The 21,966-nt window shown below is 46.1% G+C and overlaps 1 protein-coding gene across 2 annotated transcripts in view; it reads right to left on the reverse strand.

The window, feature by feature from the left end:
- Positions 1–951: 951 nt before the first annotated feature.
- TFIP11 (tuftelin interacting protein 11) overlaps positions 952–21,966 on the reverse strand; it is a 29,114-nt gene continuing 8,099 nt past the window's right edge. For both annotated transcript variants that reach the window (XM_040328098.1, XM_040328099.1), the window contains exons 4-13: positions 19,784–19,940; positions 14,359–14,486; positions 13,937–14,089; positions 12,532–13,038; positions 10,915–11,018; positions 9,599–9,767; positions 7,812–8,055; positions 6,895–7,037; positions 2,594–2,759; positions 952–1,865 (exon numbers count right to left, since the gene is read on the reverse strand). In XM_040328098.1, the coding sequence (XP_040184032.1) occupies positions 1,516–1,865; positions 2,594–2,759; positions 6,895–7,037; positions 7,812–8,055; positions 9,599–9,767; positions 10,915–11,018; positions 12,532–13,038; positions 13,937–14,089; positions 14,359–14,486; positions 19,784–19,940 (2,121 nt within the window). In that variant the 3' untranslated portion in view covers positions 952–1,515. The remainder of the gene's footprint in view (positions 1,866–2,593; positions 2,760–6,894; positions 7,038–7,811; positions 8,056–9,598; positions 9,768–10,914; positions 11,019–12,531; positions 13,039–13,936; positions 14,090–14,358; positions 14,487–19,783; positions 19,941–21,966) is intronic.

Raw genomic sequence — 21,966 nt, forward strand, 5'->3', positions numbered from 1 at the left:
CAACAGTATATCATTTAGGCTCGGTTCACACTGGTGCGATACAAGAATCGTAGCAATTCCCGTGCGGGTTCCCGTATTGCATCTGAATTGCAGGCAATTCACACTGCGCTCTGCGAACTGCTGTGGGTATCAATATGTTAATGACGTCCCCAAATCGGCTCTGAACGCCCGCGCGGACCGCAAGGCCCTGAACGCCCGCGCGGACCGCAAGGCCCTGAACGCCCATGCGGATCACAAGGGTCACCATGTGATCCGATTTCAGTGCGGACCAAAAAAAGGGTCCTGCACCATTTTGGTGCGAATGTGATTTCAGCCATACAAACTACCGTATTTATCGGCGTATATCGCTCACTTTTTTTCCCTGAAAATCAGGGCAAAATCGTGGGTGCGCGATATACGCCGATACCCGAGCCGAGTTTTGAATACTGCGCCGACATATACCGAGCGCAGTACGCTCGGGTATAGTCGGCCAGTCTCGGCTTCTTCCGCGGTCACGTCCTGGACGTACAGGACGTGAGCGCGACAGTTGCCGAGCCTGCCCGAGTGTACTGCGCTCGGTATATGCTGGCGCAGTATTCAAAACTCGGCGCTGGAAACGAGCGGGGAGGACGCCGGACCCGCCGAAGAGGACACCCGAAGCCGCAGAAGGACGCCGGACCCGACGAGGCCGCCGCGCAAGACACCAAAACTGTAAGTACAAAAATAACTTTTTTTCTACAGGATTGGGGGTCACTTTGGGGGTGCGCGGTATACGCGGGAGCGCGTTATACCGCGATAAATACGGTATATGGCTGAATTTGCATTGCACAAACATCGCATGTGAGATGTACAGCAATGCGGTGAAAATCACATGCGATGTTTGCCATCGCATAAGTCTGAATCGAGCCTTAAAGTGTCTGAAAATCCTCTTCTTTTTGTCTAAACACAGAAAACACGCAATACTTTTTTTTTTTTTTTCACGCACTACAAAACACATCATATTTAATTTATACAAATAGAGTATTTACAATTTTTGCTATTCAATAAGCTGTGGAAAAGTAAAAAAACTTTGGTAACTCAAAGTTATAACAAGATTCCAATTTCGAGTCACATCCATGGAGGAAGGCTTACTGGTTGCTATGGGAAACTGCACTTTACACGCTGCTCATCTTGCTGAATTAACTGGCGTCACAGCTCTGCATTGAACACTGCTGCCTATACAAAGACAACTTAACGGTTTTATAGGAGGACAATAAAAAATAGTCCAACATTAGAAAAATAAATCTGGTTTCCTCTACAGTTTTTATGCCCGGTGTGTCTAATGATGTTGGCTGTGTGAAGTGTACAGCTGGCAATACGATTATGAGCTCTGTACAACACCGATGGGAGTCACAAAGGGCGAGTCCAACTGGTCGTTTCCAATAGACTCTGTACTGCGCTCCGTACAGCGACACTGAATAGGAGGAAATCCTGTACAACACATTGCTGAGCTTTGTACAATGTCCCGGTGATGGGAGGGAGGCCTCACCTTCAGGTCTACTTGGCCATGTCTATAAGACTCTGCAGAGAGGTGGGCACCCATGTTTTCTCTCCCTGGACATACACCACGCCCCGGTCTATGTAAATCACAATACGGTTGAAGTTGTAGAGTTGTTTGCCCTCGTGCCTCTTTCCGATCAGCGGCATGAAGACAATGTTGTGCTCCTCTGCTTTGGATTGGATAAGGTCCTTGAAGTTCATGGGCACTGTGGCGACCCCGATGCCTCTTTGTGCGATGCTCTCTGCTTCTCGTCGCTCCTGCATGGCCTCGTACTGGAAGTCTTTCCTCCTCTCGGTCTGAGTCAGGTATGCAATGCTTTCACGGGCGCCGGGCTGCATGTATGGGCCTGGAATAAGGATCAAAGACACGGGTTTACATCCAGTAATAAACAGAACAAGGACAGAGGATGGAGAACTGTATTTTTGCAGTCATTTAACCACTTCCCGCACACGGACGTCATATGAGGTCCTGGACTTTGAATGGAGATATCTGAATGATGGGTGCAGCCGCAGTCATCATTTAAATATCTTTTTTTTCAAAAGGCGATTCACTGCAAAGTAAAAGCCATCATAGCAGCCGTTTAGCCGCTTGATTGCTTTTACAGGCCGCCGCCTCCCGCCACCCTACTTTGCTTCTCCCTGCTTGCCCGTTTGATCGGCGAGCTGGAGAATGAACCCACCGGCGCCGGTTTACCATAGAGCTGACCACGGACCAGATGACCCCCTGGCCATCTCTATGACCCTGGGAGGCCGGAAGCGACATCATGATGCCACTTCCAGCGCTGGCAGATGTAAACACTGACGTTTTTTGGCTGGGAAGCCTGAGATTGATTTATTTATATCTCTGGCTTTCCAACATAGAGGAGAGATGTGGGAACTTATAGGGCCAGATTCAGAAAGGATTTACGACGGCATATCTCCAGATATCTCCGTAGTAAGGGCATAAAGCAGAACTTTCCCTTTTGGGTGAAATTCCACTTTAGGCTTCACCTCCTGTTATCTGCCTACCATGATTTTACCCAATATTGCCTTGCTGACAGAACCACCCGTTCATATAGTACGTGTCCGCACTTACCAACATTGGAAGCCACAGCTCTGTTCATGATGTCCAAGGCCTCATTGAAGCGCTCTTTGATACCTGGATGAGCCAACACCTGATCTGAGAACATCGACTTCCAGCCCAGGTACCACTTGGTGATCTCCTCATAGTTGGGGTTATTGCTGAGCCAGGAACACAACACCTGTTAAGATGATGAACAATAACAAGGTTATTCATATAATTAAATGGAAAAATATATTAATATAAAGATAATACAAGGTCATTTGTACTCACCCTACATAGCTAAACAAGTATTTAAGTGTGTGTGTGTGTGGGGGGGGGGCACTGCAAAGTTAGATTTAACAGTAAATCAAAGTGGTAAAATGATTGTAAAGCCTCTAGGTTTTTCATCTTAATGCATTCTATGCATTAAGGTAAAAATCCTCTGTGCTGCATCTCCCCCCCCCTCTTTTCTTATCTGAGCCAGATCTGATCCAGTGATGTGCATGGGCACCGAGGCTCCATTGGACAAACTGGTATCAAGCAGGAGCCATAGGCTCTCGCTGCCGTCAATAAAATCCAGTGATGCAGGGAGCGAGGCCAAGTTCGCTGTCTGTGTCAATGGACGCAGCAGCAGAACTTGGGAGAGAGCCTGCGCGGGTGTCCAGGGAAAGCGGCTTTCCGTGGTGGCACCCGATTAAGAGGAGGGGCCTGGAGCGCCAGCCGGGCACCCCAGAAGAAGAGGATCGGAGCTGCTCTGTGCAAAACGATTGCACAGAGCAGGCAAGTTATAGGCACGTTTGTTATTTTTATAAAAAAATAGGGTTTACAACCCCTTTAATTTGTGCTTTAATCCACCACATTAGTCTGAATTGGCCCTCTGCATTTTTCACCTTAATGCATTAAAGTAAAAAACCTGAGCCCTGTAATTCCCACGAAGGCGATGAGCACACCAGCTCCTGCCGGTGTCTCCTGTCCTGATTGAATAGATTGATAGCAGGGCAGCCATCGGCTCCCGCTGCTGTCAATCAAATCCAATGACGCAGATGCCGGGGGCAGAGCCGAGTCCTGCTGTCTTTGTCAACAGACGCAGCAACAAGACACGAGCACGCACCCACACGGGTTTTCCGAAGGAGAGCGGTTCTCTGACAGGGCACTCGAGAAGAGGAGCAGCCACCAGCGCCGCTGAGGGACCCCAGAAGGGGAGGATTGGGGCCACTTTGTGCATAACCAACTGCACAGAGGAGGTAAGTATGACATGTCTGTTTAACCACTTGACACCCGCCCGCGTGAAAGGACGGCGGGCGGAATGCTCTATTGTTCTGACAGGACGTCATATGACGTCCTGTCATTTAAAGCCTCTAGGGCGCGCACCCGTCACGTCACTGGGAACACAGTGCGCGTGCCCGGCGGCCGCGATGGCCACCGGGCACCCGCGATTGCCCAGTAACTGAGCAGGGACGTGGAGCTCTGTGTGTAAACACAGAGCTCCACGTCCTGTCAGTGAGAGAGGAGACCGATCTGTGTCCCTTGTACATAGGGACACAGATCGGTCACCTCCCCCAGTCACCCCCCTCCACACACAGTTAGAACACACCCAGGATACACATTTAACCCCTTCCCTGCCAGTCACATTTATACAGTAATCAATGCATATTTATAGCACTGTTCACTGTATAAATGTGAATGGTTCCAAAAATGTGTCAAAAGTGTCCGATGTGTCCGCTATAATGTTGCAGTCCCGAAAAAAACCGCAGATCGCCGCCATTCCTAGTAAAAAAAAAAAAAAAAAAAAAAATCATTATGTCCCCTATTTTGTAGGCAATATAACTTTTGCGCAAACCAGGTTATTGCGATTTTTTCTTTTTTTTATCAGAAATATGTAGAATTATACGTATCGGCCTAAACTGAGAAAAAAATATATATATATATTTAAAAAAAAAATTGGATATTTATTATAGCAAAAAGTAAAAAATAGTGTTTTTTTTCAAAATTTACGCTCTTTTTTTTGTTTATAGCCCAAAAAATAAAAAACGCACAGGCGATCAAATACCACCAAAAGAAAGCTCTATTTGTGGGGGAAAAAAGGACGTCAATTTTGTTTGGGAGCCACGTCGCACGACCGCGCAATTGTCAGTTAAAGCGAAGCAGTGCCGGAAGCTAAAATCTCGTCTGGGCAGGAAGGGGGTGTATGTGCACAGTAGGCAAGTGGTTAAAGAAAAAAACATATCTGCTGTGAATTCCCTATTTTCATAGGCACAGAAGCTGCCACTACTGAACCTCCTTCTGAAAGAACTAGCTGCCTGGCTGTCCAGTCTCAGACTATAGCCCTGTCTGAATCACTAACCCAGAAATAGTAGTAGTAGTATGTAAGTATGTAGCACACAAAGCTACTACTCCTGATTGGATATTTGCAAATGACTTGAAGTGTAAAAGAACGATTAGAAAGGCAGCCAGTTAACTAGCATTTCTAAAAGCATAGATCAGTAAGAAACCCGCCCCCCCCCCCTTTTTTTTTTTTTTGCAGAACACAGATTTTGGAGTAATTGAAATGTTCCAAAAATGTTGCCATTCTTTGAATGCCCAATCATACAAAGTAACACAACGTTGGTGAAATCAGATTCCTTACACCAACCACATCACAATCATCAATAACTGTTATGTTGTATAGGTACACAATAATTATAGTGTTCGATTATCACCTTTGTCTCTATTAGCGCTAAGAAAAAGTGTAACTGATGTTCTTGTAAGCTTGTCTAATATCACTGTGAGCATAAACATCCAATCCAAATCAATTTGTTCCACATGCAATAAATTATTACTAGGATTAATTAAATTTCACATTGTGAAATATGAATTGTATTAATTACAAACGCAAGCATGGATTTGAAGTCAAATAAAAGGCAAACGTAAAGTGGTTGTTACGTCACCCATGACAAATTATGTAATTCTCTTCCTACATGTAGATCTAATGTACTGTAGCTGTGCTTTTTTTTTAAATGACTCCTCGAGTACTTACCTATGCCTGGTTGTGAGAGTTACTTGGATTTTTTCTTCTTGGTCAATGTCTCATTTATACTTTTATCAAATAAACAGTAGTTAAAAAAAAAAAGGGACTCCTTGAAATACCATATATACTTCGGTATAAGCTGAGGCACCTAATTTTACCACAGAAAAACTGGGAAAACTTATTGACTCGAGTATAAGCCTAGTGTAAGAAATGCAGCAGCTACTGTAAGTGCAAAAGAGGGTCAACAATGCCCATCTGCAGCCTTACTGTGCCCATTTGCAGGCCTCACTGTGCCCGATCTCCCAGCGCTGTGACATGCAGTCTAGTCGGCGGCCGTCCAGTGTAACAAAGCCCCACCTCCTCCTTGTTCGTAACGAAACACTGTTAGTTTCCCATCAGTAAATCAGTGTTCATTGTTCCGCCTATCACAGATGAGGAACGAGGAGAAGGCGGGGCTTTGTTACCCTGGATGGCCGCGTCACAGCCAGGGAGATAAGGTGCATGAGGCTGAAGATGGGCCCAGTGAGGCAGGGAGGCTCGAGTATAAGCCGAGGGGGGCTTTTTCAGCACAAAAAATAAATAAAAAATTCAAAAAAATTACTGGAGTATATACGGTACCTTATTTACAGCGCCATGGGGCGCTCACGTGACCTGCCGTCTCTTTCCCCCCTTGATCCGAGCACTACAGTGGGAGGGGCCGTGTCCCCCCTCCCCCTGACGTCAGCCGGGAGAGAGCCCGCAGGTCAAGTGAAAACCCTGCAGCGCTGAAAATAAGGTATTTTGAGGAGTCCTGTTTAAAAAAAAACACAGCTACTGCACATTAGATCTACATGTAATGAAGGGAATTACATAATTTTTCACCTAGTAATTCCAAAAAGCTAGAGGCCGGAGGGGCAGGGAGGAGATTGCCACACGGAGCCGACAGGCAGGGAGGGAGAGAGACGAGAGCTGCGGATGACGGTGGCACATAAACTGACTATGGTAGTCGGGGTCTAGCAGCAATGATTATCGTGGTCAGTACACAGAGGGGGACACAGGAACTGGCAGGATCAGCCAGGTTTTTTACAGTTTACAGAGGGACAAATGACACAGCACAAGCACTGCGCTGTATAACATGCTGTAAAGGATCAGAATATTGAATTTTTTTTTTAGGGTTACAACCACTTTAAATCTGACAGTTCGCAGCAGGATTTTAAAGAAGTGAAACCCTAGAGATCAGTACCCAGGGAGTTTATAAAAGCGATTGGATCACTTATAGCTCCCAGAAGGGTCTTTATAGCTGTGCCAGGCTGGTACACAGTGTGAGTCCAGTCTATAATCCACTTACCTGCAACCACTTAGAGAAGAAATGTTTCTCCAGAACCCCTACGAGGCTGGACAGGGAGATCATCCCCTCCCAATCCATCGCCCACAGGAAGACGTCCATGTGTTGTTGATGAGGATTAATGACAAATTCCGCCATGCACATGCCTACCAGACACAACAAGACCTTCAATAAATAAACATACAAGTGTGGCAGATAAAGAATAATTGTACATTTAAATGGTATACAGGAAGTTAGTAGCTCACTTAATTTCTAGCCGATCAATAGATATTATTTCGTACTTGGGAAAATGTGCATTTATTGCAGAGATGTACTGAGAAATAGTATTTTTGTATTTAAGACCTTTTGTAAGGTCCTTTTCTTGGGCTCCACTACAGTGTTTGTAGCTGCTGGCTTTTAAAAAAAAAAAAAAAATTCAGGTGAACCTCCGCTTTAAGACCCCTTTCACACTGAGGCAATTTTCAGGCGTTTTAATGCTAGAAATAGCGCCTGTAAAGCGTCTGAAAACCGCTTCCCATGCCGCCCGAGTGCTTTCAGGTGCGCCTGCCGGACGTTAGAAAAAAGTATAAATTTGCAAAGATTATCACTTCCTTGCAATGTCATTCACTGGTCCCACCTATTCCATATAATTACCAGTGATAGTCCCCCCCAAACCATTGAGTGGGTAGCTCCAGGTCTAGCTTCAGCTACTAGCCCTTCGCCCCTACTCTCCCCCATTTTCTAAGGCCAGTGGTCATACTGAGAGAGGAACCCGCAATTCACTCTACCAGGAGTTGTCAAATTTGCAAATTATAATAGTTTGTAATACAAGGAATTGGGGTTCCCAAGCTGCAGAAGGGACCAAATAAATTTAGGTGCTTTTTCCCCCAGTGCTGGATTCGGCTTACTACCCTTGCAATAAAATTGAACAGATAACTCACCTAACTTGGGCACAATGTTTTTCACCATGAAGGCATCCCAGGAGCCTGGTGTGAAGACATCCTTCCAGGGTTGTAGGATTAATTTAGCAGAAGAGTCACTGGGATGCCACTTCTGCAGAGCGCTGGCCAGCTTGTTCCTGATTGGGGAGAACAGGGGCTCTAGCCGGGACTGCATCAGCGGCAGCCAGGGGTGGATCCATGAGTGGATGGGTACGGTGTCTGTCAGCGGATTCCAGTTCTCCACCTTAAGAATAAAAATACCATCATCAGCTTTCTAAGTATACAGGGACATCAGCTTATGCTTGCTAAGGGGGTGACAACCATGTAAACATAAACCAGCTGTGACCAGAGTGCTATTCGTGGTGGTGTTGTGTTGTAGTAGAACTGTAATACATAAACTTGTACAGACTACATAGAACCCCTAACCAGTCCTTAAAGAGCTTACAATTTAATATCTCTATCATAACTATAAAAAAAAAAAAAAAAAAAAAACTGAAAAATTCAATCTTTATGAGAACAGTCACATCTACTGCAAGCCTAAATGGAACTTTAATCTGCTGCAAAGCAATGTTATACAGGATTTCAGGAAATTATAAGGGGTGAATTATTTATGTCACATCTTTTGAGTATCTAGAAATATTAATTGCAATTTCTTAAAAGCAGTGAGTGGCAGCTGGTGCAAAATATTTTGGAGGAGGAGACGAACTGCGGACAACCGCCGCAAACAACCATCCCCCCCCCCCCCACTACGCTGGAGACAAACGGCAGAAGGCGGCCGGGCCCCCTCCCCTGCCGGGCGGCAGCAGAGGCTAACCTGAAAAGCCGGCCCATTCTCCTCTCCGTTCTCCCCTGGGCTGCAGTGTCCTGAGACACGATTGGGAGTCCTAAGACTACCTGGCCAATCAGGTCTCAGGAGCTGCTTCCCGATTGGCCAGGAGGAGAATCAGGAAGAAAACAGCGAATATTAATTTTCTATTTTCACACAAGTGGGTGTGCTCGAGGGCGCAGTGCTCTGCGCCCGAGCCCACCATTTTTTGAAGCGTATTAGAGCCTCTGGCTCTAATCACATGCTTTAAAAAAAAAAAAAAAAATACCCCCCCAAAAAAAAACATCCCATTGGAATCCAATGCGTCCGGCTCCCTGCATGTTCTACTTTTGTTGACAGTACAGGCAGTCACCGAGTTACGAACACAATAAGGACTGTAGGTTTGTAAGTCGAAGTTGTTCGTAAGTCGCAACACTGCATTTGTAAGTGTAACTGCCGCCTGTGCATGGATGTGGGATGTTCCGGGTGCTTGTTATGTTATCTGGGGCATAGTACGGCAGTGTGGTATGTGTCCGAAGGTGCTAGAAAGGTATGCAGGACCAGCGTGGAGCACAAGTGGCCGGCATTTGAAGCCGTTCGTAACTCGGGGACTGCCTATACTGGAACGCACTGCAATGGTGTGAACTTTGCCATTGAAATCCATGTGACCCACTGTCAATGCACTTTTGAGGTAGGAAAAAAAAAAACACATTGGACTGCATGTGCTATGAATTGGCTTTGTCAAAAAAAAAAAAAAATAAATAAAAAAAAAAAAGGAGAGAGAAAAAAAAAAAAAAGGAGTGCAATAAAGAAAAAAGTTACAACCAACATTAATTAGCTGGTCATTTTGGATACAGTGCTCCCTACTAACCCTCCACTCACGTTATTAGCTTTGGTATGGGTCCTAAAAATATATTCTAAACCTGTGACCAATGTGAATTGTGAACGACATTCGAGCAGAATAAATTATCTGGAAGAGTACCTCTTTCTGCAGTTTGGGGAAAATCAGTTGGTCTAATATATTGTCTAGAATCCAAACCGGAAGCAAGTGGACCCAGCTGTCCAAGAAGTCCACCATGGGGGGGCAGTTTCTAGGTTGCCACTGGGAGATGATGTTTCGTAAAAAGGGAACCCACGTCTCCCACAGGAGTCTGAAGAGAGACAAGAGTCATTTGAAATACAACCTCACTAATATACTCAGACATTACATATTGCAGAAGCTGTAAATACAGTGAAACAATGTAAGCAACACAACCAGGCCACAGCCAGCTCTCCACTGACACATTGCAATGATAATTCCTGATGCACTTGGCCTAGAGTTTTTATTTTATTTAAATTTAATTAAAGTGGAGTTCCACCCCATTTGTCTCTTCCCCCCTTCTGGTGCCACATTTGGCAGTTACCTGTCCCCACTTACGGGGTGGCTCTAAGACTGAGAACTGAGCAATCAAACATCACTGATCTCTCAGTTCCCAGTGCTCTGTGAGCAGAGAGCTGTTGCGGTGGAGGGGGTGGGAGCAGCTGGCTCAGGCTCTCTCTCTCTCTCTCATCAGCTCGCTGAGCCAGTTGTCGGTCCAGGGTTCTGGGAGGATCCTGACTATAGTCGTGATATTTCCCTGGCCTGGACCGGCTCTGTGACATCAGCTGGGGTTACCGGAATGCAGAACAAACTGCACTCCTGTGATCCACAGGGGAAGTACAGCCAAACAATCTTTGACTGTACTTCGCCTTTAAATAATCTCAAAAAATACACAGCTTGCGTACACTAATTACAGAGTCAAATAATCATGCATATCCACACATTAAATGTGAATATTGTGGTGTAAATGAGCCTTTAAACTCATCCATATATGGCTCTTAGAGTCATGGATCACATAAAAATATATTTTTTGCAACCCAGAATGGGTCGTCATTCTGAAATTGCATGTGATTACATGATCAATACAGGTGCCGATATCAACCGCTTGCCGCCCGGCGCACACAGATATACATCTTCAGAATGGCACGGGCAGGCAGAAGGACGTATATACAGATCCCCTTTAAGAAGCAGTTGTTGCGGGGCGCCGCCGCGATCTCCCGCGGACTTGATCGCCGTGGGCATACCCGCGATCGGTTTACGGAGAGAGATAGAACGGGGAGATGTTAGTGTAAACACAACATCTCCCCGTTCTGCCTAGTGATACTGTCACTGATCATGTTCCCTGTCATCGGGAACAACGATCAGTAACGTGTCACGGCAAGCCATGCCCCCCTACAGTAAGAACAGGTCCATTTTAAGAGACAAATGACAATCACTACCTGTGATACGGGTCCATGGCTGCATCCTGTGCACTATGGGAAAGATGACCTTCTTCCAGGAGATCCTTCCACTTTGTCATGACTTCAATGCCATACGTAGGGTCCTGAACAAAGACAAAAACACAAAATACTGATATAGGAATGTATATGTGTCTACATTTTCAGTGTAAATGCCAGTTCGAGACTCTAAAATAAAGCAATTATCTCTTCAAATAATTGTTTGTGCAAGTTTTTCAACTACTGATAGTGGAAATGTATTACCAAGCCTTTCTTTAGACCAGGGGCCTTCAAACATTATAAACAAAGGGCCAGGAGTCTGTCCTTCAGACTATAGAGGGACCGGACTGTGGTCATTGAAAGTAGAAAATGTCCCGGCATCAGTGGGAGTAAACAATGCCCCATCTTTGGTGTCAGCGAGAGGAATTGTGCCTCATTGTTAGTGTCATTTGGTGGGAAGAATCCTACCCCATTGCTGGTCTCACTGGGAGGAGTTGTGCTCCTTCGTTGATGTCAGTGGGGGGAATTATGCCACAATATAGGTGGGGACTGATAGGTGCCACCTACGGGCGCTGGCACTGATGGGCGGCACCGACAGGCGGCTGGCACTTATGGGCAGGCACTGAAATGCAGCAATAAACGACACGAGGAAAGTATTTTGAATGCTGCATCGCCCATCTTGGTACACCCTGCACTCGGCATCAGTAAGTATCAGCAGACACCTTGTTACACCCAGCCCGAACTATATGGGCTGGGTGTAACAAGATGTCAGCTGTTGGCTTCATGTGGCCAAGTGCAGGGTGTGCAAGATGGGAGTCAGGATGTCCAAGCTGACGGCGACCGAATGCGACGGTCCGGTCACCGATCCTGATAGCCCTGCACACTGTCAGCTTACCTAGCTAGTTCAACTGCAGGTGAGGACTCGCTCTCCGGTCCTCTGACTTCGCCCACTGAGGCCACCCGCCCGATCCACCTACTTACGCCGACCGCCCTCTCCGCCGACTGAATCCGCTCACCGCCAACCAAGTATCGGGTCAGGCATCGGGAGCATTTGTGCGAGTACAAGTACTCGCACAAATGCTCGGGATCGGTCCCGATACCGAAACTAGTATGGGGACAACCCTAATTTCAACTCCACTTGAACTCCACAGGGCAGACAGGCTGATTAGGACTCATTCTTGAACCCAGTACACACAGGCCGACTATCAGGTGGTATCGGCTGGTTCATTAGAAACCAGTGGAGATTCTTCCCTTGTGTACAGCAGCCAGTCCGGCTTCTATCGAAGGGGCATGACTGAAAAAGATGTTGATTGGCATCCGATCAGTGCTCTTAGCCAATGGCTTAGATCTCATGACTGGTGTGTTCTGGCAGGGGGGCCGTCCCCCCATCAGAACACAAAAACTCAGCAAGGAGATTGCATTGGATTGTTAGTACAGGATTTTCTAATGAGCTCTTTAGTTTTTTTTTTTTCACTCAGCCCGCTGGGTTGAATGAAAAAACAAAACTGATAGTGTGTACTAGGCTTTAGTAAACTGAGTTCAGCAACAATCTTCTACAAAACGTTAGAAAACTGCAATGGCTAGAAAAGTAAGGGTATCAACTTTCTCCACTTTACCCACCCTTAGAGGGTTCCAGTCTTTGAAGTATTCTTTCACCAAAGGATAAACAAGAGCCACGGCCAGGTCGGACTTCTCAGACATCTTGTACTCCTCGTAGTACTTGTCTTGCAGCATCTGGAAAACTCGCGCGCACTCGTCCAGTGTGAGTGGGTTTTCACAGCCAGGCTGCAGCCTCTGTTCGCACTCCTCCACCGTCTTCAGGACCTGGCTCAAGTTGTAAATGACCTTCTCCTCCCTGCCCAGCACCTCAGACAGCTTCTCCAGCTCATGAGTCAGGTTCACCACCATGTCCTTCTCATACTGCAGCTGCCGGTCGTTCTGGATGATCTCCTGCTCCGTCATGTCAATCAGCAGCTGAAGATTGTGCTCTAGTTCTGGCAGAACAAACCCTTGAGGCTTCTCTTCCTTCACTCCCGGTGCTGTGCTGTCTCCTGGCACGTTGTGCTTGTGTGAGAACTGACTGTAGCTGTGGTAAACCTTCTGTTCCCGTCCGGTCATATCAATCACCTGAAGAACAAGGAATAGAAAAATAAAATAAAAAATCAGTACGAAGAATGGTCAAACATTCCTGTAGACACACTCCTAAACCTTGTGGACGGCCTTCCCAGAAGAGTTGAAGCTGTTATAGCTGAAAAGGGAAGACCAACTCAATATTGAACCCTACAGACTAATACTGGGATGGCAATAAATAAAGTTAATGCATGTGTAAAGTCGGGCGTCACAATACTTTTGGCAATATTGTGTATATGATCAGAAGTGATTCCGTTTTGTTTTATGTACTAAAAGTATTTTATCGCTCAGATGTGTGTTTTGTTCTATGAAAGAAACAGTTTAGAGATTGAACGTAGTACATGAAGATTAAAGTTGGCCATACATGGATTAAAATTTCTCCGGTTCAGCAGGGAAAAGCCGAGATTTCATCCATGTATGGGCAGGCTGATTGTACCCCAAAGTGGATCCACTTGGGTACAACCAGCCTGTTGGATTTTTACATTAGATTACTGCCGGTGGCTATAGTCGCTAGCAGAAATCATTGTGATCTGCCAGCTGGGAAGGCTCCCTGCGTCCCCTGTTGGGCAAACACAATAGCCCTGTCCCGCCCATCAACGCGGAGGAGGGGCAGGTACCTGGTTTTAAAAGGTACCCGCTCAAAGTTCTGGGTAAGACCCCCATGGTGATCTCCAAGCGCTTCCAGGCCCTCCTTCTTCCCCTGCCACCGGGCCATTCACAAAGCGCAGCACGCTTTGCGCATGCACATTAGGGAACCGGCTGCAGGGGGGGGGGGGGGCTGGGGACTCCCGGGGACCCTTAAACCCAGGGAAATGTCAACCTATCTGAAAATGTGCCAAACTGCATGAGCTTTCCCCCTAGTATTTACTAAGCTCATCAATTTAGCAGAACTAACCTTGACTTGAGCAATTTCTCTCTGAGGGGCGCTGATGATTTTCCCCCCTTTCCCTTTGGCTTTCAGCTCCTCCACTGTCTTGTAGGCATACTTGGGCTTCTTCTTGGTTCCACCGGGGTCTTTTCTCCATTGACTCAGCTCCTTCTGAAATTCCTGAATGAGATATAGAAACAAAATGTTCACAGGTCACTTATGCCGCGTACACACGATCGGTTAAATCGTGTAAAGCTTTAACGAGAAGCCAGCCGCAAAAAAAACATACCGGGGTTATGGCTGATATCTTCAGCCATAATCCCGGTAAACCACTAGCAAACCCCAACATGTATATATACGTTTTGTGGTTGGCAAGTGGTTAATGTCCATGGCATCGTGTTTCAGAAGACACGGAAAATGTTGCATACGTAAAGAAGCAATAAACTCACCTGTTCCTCTTCATCCTCAGAATCCACAACAGGAAAATGCTTCAGAGACTGCTTAGTTCTCTCCGATCCGTAAGCACCCACCGCCCCTTTGCCTTTTCTCTGCTTGGCCTCAATAGGTGCAATAATACCTGAATAAAGACAAATGCAGACTTCAGACTGCTGTGTTTTTCAGATATTTCAAACAAAAATATGGCAGACATGTGGATAATTAGCCAACATCTTTAAAAATAATTATGACTTGAATAAAAAAAACTGTAATAAAAGTCTCTCATAATAAATAAAACGTTATTTTGCCTTTCATTTTAAAACAAAAGCTAATATACAAACTGAATGATATCGTAAGCCAGATACCTAAAGCAACCTGAAAAAAAATTGAATACATGCATAAAGTCATAACTTCAGGCCTATCGTAATGGAAGAGACTAATACAAATCTTCCCCGCTATTAACCTACAATCTCAGATGGTGTACCACAACACTAAACAAAAAATTGAATTTCTGGTCTAGATCCACCTTTAGACCCCTTTCACACTGAGCCGCCCATAGCATTGGCGAGAAAATGCCGCTATTTTTACCGCCGACGCTCTGGGCGGATTTGCGGCGCATTTTGGCCGCTGGCGGGGCGCATTTAACCCCCCACTAGCGTCCGAGAAAGGGTTAAAACCGCCCGCAATGCGCTGCTGAAGCAGCGCATTGCAGGCGGTATAGCTGCGCTGTCCCATTGATTTCAATGGGCAGCAGCGGTGGAGGAGTGGTATACACACCGCTAGAGGCCGAGAAAGGGTTAAAACTGCCCGCAATGCGCTGCTGAAGCAGCGTATTGCAGGTGGTATAGCTGCGCTGTCCCATTGATTTCAATGGGCAGTAGCGGTATACACACCGCTCCCTCTCTGCTCCAAAGATGCGGCTAGCAGGACTTTTTTTACCGTCCTGCTAGCGCAACGCTCCAGTGTGAAATCCCTCAGGCTTTCACACTGGAGACAATAGAGCAGCACTTTAAGGGTGGATTGCATGCGCCCTCCATGAGCGGAACCCTTTACAGATGAAGTTCCGCTTCAATTGCCTCACACACCAAGAATTGAGTACACTTGCCTCTTATAGTTATACCAAGTGTGTCGGTTACCAGAAGTTGGTACAGAAGGAAAGAAAGGTGATGTGACTTTACATGAGGAGTGTCATAGCAATGATGATACATGATTTATTTAAATATAAATATCATTTGATAACACAATCAAATAGGATAATCCATGATTGAGAAATGCATAATATATTCTAAACAATAATAATGATAATAATAATAAAATTGGATTCAACCATAAAAGACTAACATGACAAATATGATAATAATAAATATTTAATACAGATAATCAATAAACATAATTGGTACATAGAATTCAGAAACTATGATACAGATCATTATATAAACATAATTAACAGGATAAATAGGTCATACACCCTAAGTAAAAGCCAATACATGGTTAAAGCGGAGTTCCACCCAAAAGTGGAACTTCCGCTTAATCCACTCCTCGCCCCCTTACATACCACATTTGGCATGTAATTTTTTTTTTGGGGGGGGGAGTGGGATTTCCTGTCCCACTTCCTCCTTCCGCCGAGTGGCGAATAAGCCTAATCGCCTTTCTGCAGCCCCTCCCTGTAGGCGATCACCTGGGACACGTGACAGGTCCCAGACGATCGCCTGTCCAATTGCATGGCGCGGCGCCGCACGCGCATGCGTAGTGGGTGCCCGGCCGTGAAGCCGAAAGCTGTCACGGCCGGGTGCTCACACTTGGAATGAAGACGCTGGAACGTGGAGCAGGTGAGTGTCTGTTTTTTTAAAAGCCAGCAGCTACACTTTTTGTAGCTGCTGACTTTTAATAAACATGAAAACTGACTGGAACACCCCTTTAATTTGAAAATTCGAAATTCATAATTTGGGAAGGCTGGTCTTGGCACCCCGAGTTGGAAACTACGCTTTTCATGGCTTACAGCCACTTACCGCCGGACCGTTTTCAGCGGACATGTCCCCTCGGAGATTTCTGTCTGATGGTTGTACACACCATCAGACAGAAATCCGCGCGGACAGACAGCGCGGTGACGTGCGCGACGCTGGAAGGTCAATGCTTCCACCCATGCGTCGAAGTGATTCGACGCATGCGAGGGATGGCGGCCGGTTGGACATGTACGGTGAGTCTGTACAGACGATCGAACATGTCCGACGGACAGGATTCCAGCGGACATGTTTATTAGCATGCTAAGAAACATTTGTCCGCTGCAAAACGGTCGGCTGGACAAATGTCCGCTGGAAACCTGTCCGGTCGGCCGTACACACGACCGAACATGTCTGCTGAAACTGGTCCGCGGACCAGTTTCAGCAGACATGTTCGGTCGTCTGTACGAGGCCTAAGATGCAAGATTATAAAATCATTTTAAAAGGCTGTGCTCAGCTTTTAAATAAGAATAATTGGTGGTGTAGGATAGAAGGTCTCTCCAGGGGTTAAGGCGGGAGACCCCTCGCCCAAAAAAATGAAGACCAGGGGGAACAGTTATTGGACGACACAGACCACTACGACAGTTCCTGAATGTGATGTGCTTGCACTCAACATACACTCGATACTATTACGATGGTAGGGACGGCTAATAAGGCCAAGGAGGAATGTGTGCAAAACTGCAGATATGTGAAAAGGGGTATCAGAAAAGGCAATCTCTGTGTAGGATCAGTGGCTTGCAGCAGCAGAGTGAGCTGTCCCATGTGAAGTGAAAGAGTGAAATGAAAGCTTTAGACAGAATAAAGGTGGATAAAGCACCTGGACCAGAGGGCATCCACCCACGCATCCTAAAAGAATTGAGCTCTGTAATTTCAAAGCCATTGTTTCTAATATTCAGGGACTTAATGACTGGAATGGTACCACTAGATTGGCATAGGGCCATATTTAAAAAGGGAACAAAGTCTTTACCAAGTAATTATAGACCTGTTAGTTTAACTTCTTAAATTTATTTTTATGAGGCAGTAAGTAAAACCTTAGCCAGAGGGGTGGCGGTAGACGTGGTATACTTGGACAGAGGCGTGGCTGTGGACGTGATATACTTGGACAGAGGCGTGGCTGTGGACGTGATATACTTGGATTTTGCAAAAGCGTTCAATATAGTTCCCCACACACGGCTCATGGTAAGGTAAGGTAAAGTCTACAGACTTGGAAAGGTCAATTTGTAAATGGATAGAAAACTGGTTATAAGACAGAATTTAGAGAGTGGTGGTTAATTATTCTGACTCTGAATGGTCTGAGGTTATCAGTGGTGTACCCCAAGGTTCAGTGCTGGGACCATTACTTTTTAATATCTTTATAAATGATTTTGGGTCTGAGATCAAAAGTAACATTTCTGTCTTTGCAGATGACACCAAGCTATGCAGTGGAATAACGTCCTTACAGGATGTCTCCAATTTACAAGCTGACCTCAATGCTCTGTCTAATTGGGCAACTAAGTGGCAAATGAGGTTTAATGTTGATAAATGTAAAGTTATGCATTCGGGGGCTAGAATATTATACCTATAATACATACTAGGGGGGAGTACAACTGGGGGAATCCGTAGTGGAGAAGGATCTGGGGGTCTTGGTAGATCATAAGCTCAATAATAACATGCAATGCCAAGCGGCGGTTTCCAAAGCGAGCAAAGTCCTGAGAGAGAGAGAGAGAGAGAGAGAGAGAGAGAGAGAGAGAGAGAGAGAGAGAGAGAGAGAGAGAGAGAGAGAGAGAGAGAGAGAGAGAGAGAGAGAGAATTTTGCCCCCCCCCCCTGTACAATTCATTAGTAAGGCCTCATCTGGAATATGCAGTTCAGTTTTGGGCCCCAGTTCTCAAAAAGGATATCGGGGAACTGAAGAAAGTGCAGAGAAGGGCAACAAAACTTATAAGAGGCATGGAGGAGCTCAGCAATGAGGAAAGATTAGAGGAACTGAATTTATTCTCTCTTGAGAAGAGGAGATTAAGGGGGAATAAGTACCGATACATACCGTATTTATCGGCGTATACCGCGCACTTTTTTGCCCTGAAAATCAGGGCAAAATCGTGGGTTCGCGATATACGCCGATACCCGCGCCGAGTTTGAATACTGCGCCGGCATATACCGAGCGCAGTACACTCGTGTATAGTCGGGCAGGCTCGGCTCCTTTTGCGCTCACGTCCTGGACGTACAGGACAGGAGCGCGAGAGTAGCCGAGCCTGCCCAACTATACACGAGTGTACTGCGCTCGGTATATGCCGGCGCAGTATTCAAACTCGGCGCGGGAAAGCGAGGATCGAGCGGGGAGGACGCTGCAGAAGGACGCCGGACCCGACGAAGAGGACGCCCGAAGCCGCAGAAGGACACCGGACCCGACGAGGCCGCCGCGCAAGACACCAAAACTGTAAGTACTAAAATCTTTTTTTACAGGAATGTCGGGTCCACTTTAGGGGTGCGCGCTCTACGCCGGAGCGCGCAATACCCCGATAAATACAGTAAGTGGTCCATATAGTGAACTCGGTGTTGAATTATTCACTTTACGGTCATCACAGAGGACAAGGGGGCGCTCTTTATGTCTGGAGGAAAAAATAATGAAACTCCAAATACGGAAAGGTTTCTTCAGAGTAAGAGCTGTGAAAATGTGGAATAGACCCCCTCCAGACGTGGTTCTGGCCAGCTCATTAGATTGCTTTTAAAAAAAGTCCTGGATTCTTTCCTAAACGTACATAATATAACTGGGTACTAACATTTATAGGTAAATCGGAAAAATCCGATCGCCTCTCGGGGGATCAGGAAGGATTTTTTTCCCCTGCTGTAGCAAATTGGATCATGCTTTGCTGGGGTTTTTTGCCTTCCTCTGGATCAACTGTGGGTATAGAATTGGGTATATGGGATTGTATGATATTATTTTTATTTATTTTTTTGGTTGAACTACATGGACTTGTGTTTCTTTTTTTAACCTGACTATGTAATCCAATTATATAATTATTATTATTGTTTAGAATATATTATGCATTTCTCAAGCATGGATTATCCTATTTGAATGTGTTATCAAATTATATTTATATAAATAAATCATGTATCATCATTGCTATGACACGCCTCATGTGAAGTCCCATCACATTTCTTTCCTTCTGTACCGATATATTAGGGATGGAGGCATGCCATTGTTGGTTATGGCAGCTCACACTTACCTTTAGTTGTAACCAGAAGTTACATTCTGTGGGTTAAAGTTAAACGTAAACTTACATTTTGCCCATACCCCTTCCTGCCTGTTCCTATTGCTCATCCCTGCGATGCATGTCCTCTCTGACCAACAGGCAGGTTTAGGGAGTGGCCCAGGTTTGGGAATGGTTTACTTTAATAATGATACATTAAACAGGAAGCTGATACACCTTTACCAAGTTCATAGTTATCCAATAACAGTACCTTGAGCATTTTTCCCCAGGCCTCTGCCTTGTACATAACCCATCTTCTGAAGGAGTTTCTGGCCAATCCCCTTGGTGTGCCTCTCCCAGGAACCAAAATCAGTATTAGACTTTATTCCTCCAGCAAATGTTTTCTGGGTTGGCTTAAAATTTCCCCCCTGCAGGATAAAAAACACATACAGTCATTATTAACGGTCTGCTGAAAGAGAGCACATCCAAATGGTAAGCGTGTCAAAATGTGCGAATATGTGTTGATCGACCCCCAACCCCCTCCCTATTGCCATATACCTACTCCACTGCTCCAGGCGGGCTTCCAGGTATAGGGAAACATACGACTACCCCATTGTAACACCTCCTTCCCACCCTCCAGTGTTGAGCTTACCTGAATTTATGATGTCACTTTTCTCCCACATTATGAATACAGGCATACCCCACTTTTAAGTACACAATGGGACCAGAGCATGTATGTAAAATGAAAATGTACTTAAAGTGAAACAATACCTTTTTTCACTTCTAGGGTTTAGTAGGGGGTCAGGGGCTGTATTTGGGGTGTCAGGAGCTGTAGTTGAGGTCTCAGGGGCTGTAGTGGGGGTGTCAGGGGCACACTGGAACAGGGCGGGCTATGCTCTCGAAGCTTCAGCTCCTTCTAGTGCGGCTGCAAAATGTCTGTACAGTACTTGTAAGGCACTTTACACTCGGGGGTATGTCCTTACTCGCGAGTGTATGTAAAGTGAGTGTACTTAAAGCGGGGTATGCCTGTACAAAGCTTTCTCCGATTGGCTGAGGTGGGAGGGCTCCACTGACCCCCCCCTATACATCTTACCAGTGATCCCTCCTTACTGCTTTTTCTTTCACAGTGGGCACTAAAATGACTGATGTGATCAACCTTGGTGATTGGTTATGCCACTCCCCCGGTCACTCGACAATGCTCAGGCCTAGAGAATGACTGTTACGCCTATGCGGGGGGACAGCGTAGGAGGTCAGATGCTCTTCCATACCAGGAAGTACAGTATGCTGTGGGCAGCTGAAAAGGAGGAAGCAGCATTGGAGAAGCCCCGGCCAGGCAAGTATAAGGCATATGTTCCTGCAGCGTGATGAAAGATCTGTCAGATGTTTAGTATTTTTACGGGTCGTTCTGTAACACCATATGACCCAAAAATGCTTGGACTATGTCACGGCAAAGATATAATGGCGGAACATGCCAAAACCTTCACCGTCTCTTGTCTATGGCCTTAGAGAGACACTGTTACCTTGCACATACAGACCAGAGGGACGGTGTCTCTGGAAAAAGCACCCTACTGACACCCCCCCCTATACTCCCATTACCAGCGATCCCCTCTCTAATACTTTCTCATTCACAGCTGGCACTGAAATGACTGGTGTCATCAACCTGGAGGGATTGGTAACATCACCCCCCTGGTCAGGTGACAATGCTCATGCCTAACGATTGCCTGCTAGACCCGAGCAATGGGAAGGGAGGTCAGGCATTCTTCCATACCAGGATGTAGAGTGTTGTGGATAACTGCAAAGGAGGAAGCAGCAGTGGCAGTTGGGAATCCCTAGTAAGGCGAGTATAAGGAAATTGGGGAGCCTTTCCAGAGAATGCATCTTTTCCCTGCATGGGCGACGTGACAGCGTCGCTTCAAAAAGCGGACACTGTCACTTTGCTTACTCAAAGAACACTGCTCGCATCAGCCAATTAGAGCACTGCTCCTGAAAACATCCAACAATTTTAAGGTTGGAAGGCAGAGTGGAAGCAGCAGCAGGGGTGCACTGCCAAGGTGAGTATCAGTGGATCAAAATGGGGGAGCGGGGCTGACAATGTATTTAAAGTGATACTAAATTTTTTGTATATAATAAACATATTATACATACCAGCTCTGTGTAATGCTTTTGAACAGAGGAGCCTTGATCCTCCTCTTCTCTGGTTCCTCTTTGCTGCTCCTGGCCCCTCCTTCCTGATGAGTGCCCCCACAGCAAGCAGCTTGCTATGGGGGTACCCGAGCTGAGTCGCAGCTCTGTGTGTCCATCTAGCTCTGCCCCCTCTTTCTCCTGATTGGCCAACTGACTTTGATTGACAGCAGGAGCCAGTGGTGCTGCTGCTGTCTCTCAGACAATGAGGCTCCATTCACACCTAGGCGTTTTGACGCCTGACGCTATTGCAGCCTGAAATACGCTGGAAGG

The sequence above is a fragment of the Rana temporaria genome, chromosome 11 (assembly GCF_905171775.1).
Source record: "Rana temporaria chromosome 11, aRanTem1.1, whole genome shotgun sequence".
NCBI lineage: Eukaryota > Metazoa > Chordata > Amphibia > Anura > Ranidae > Rana > Rana temporaria.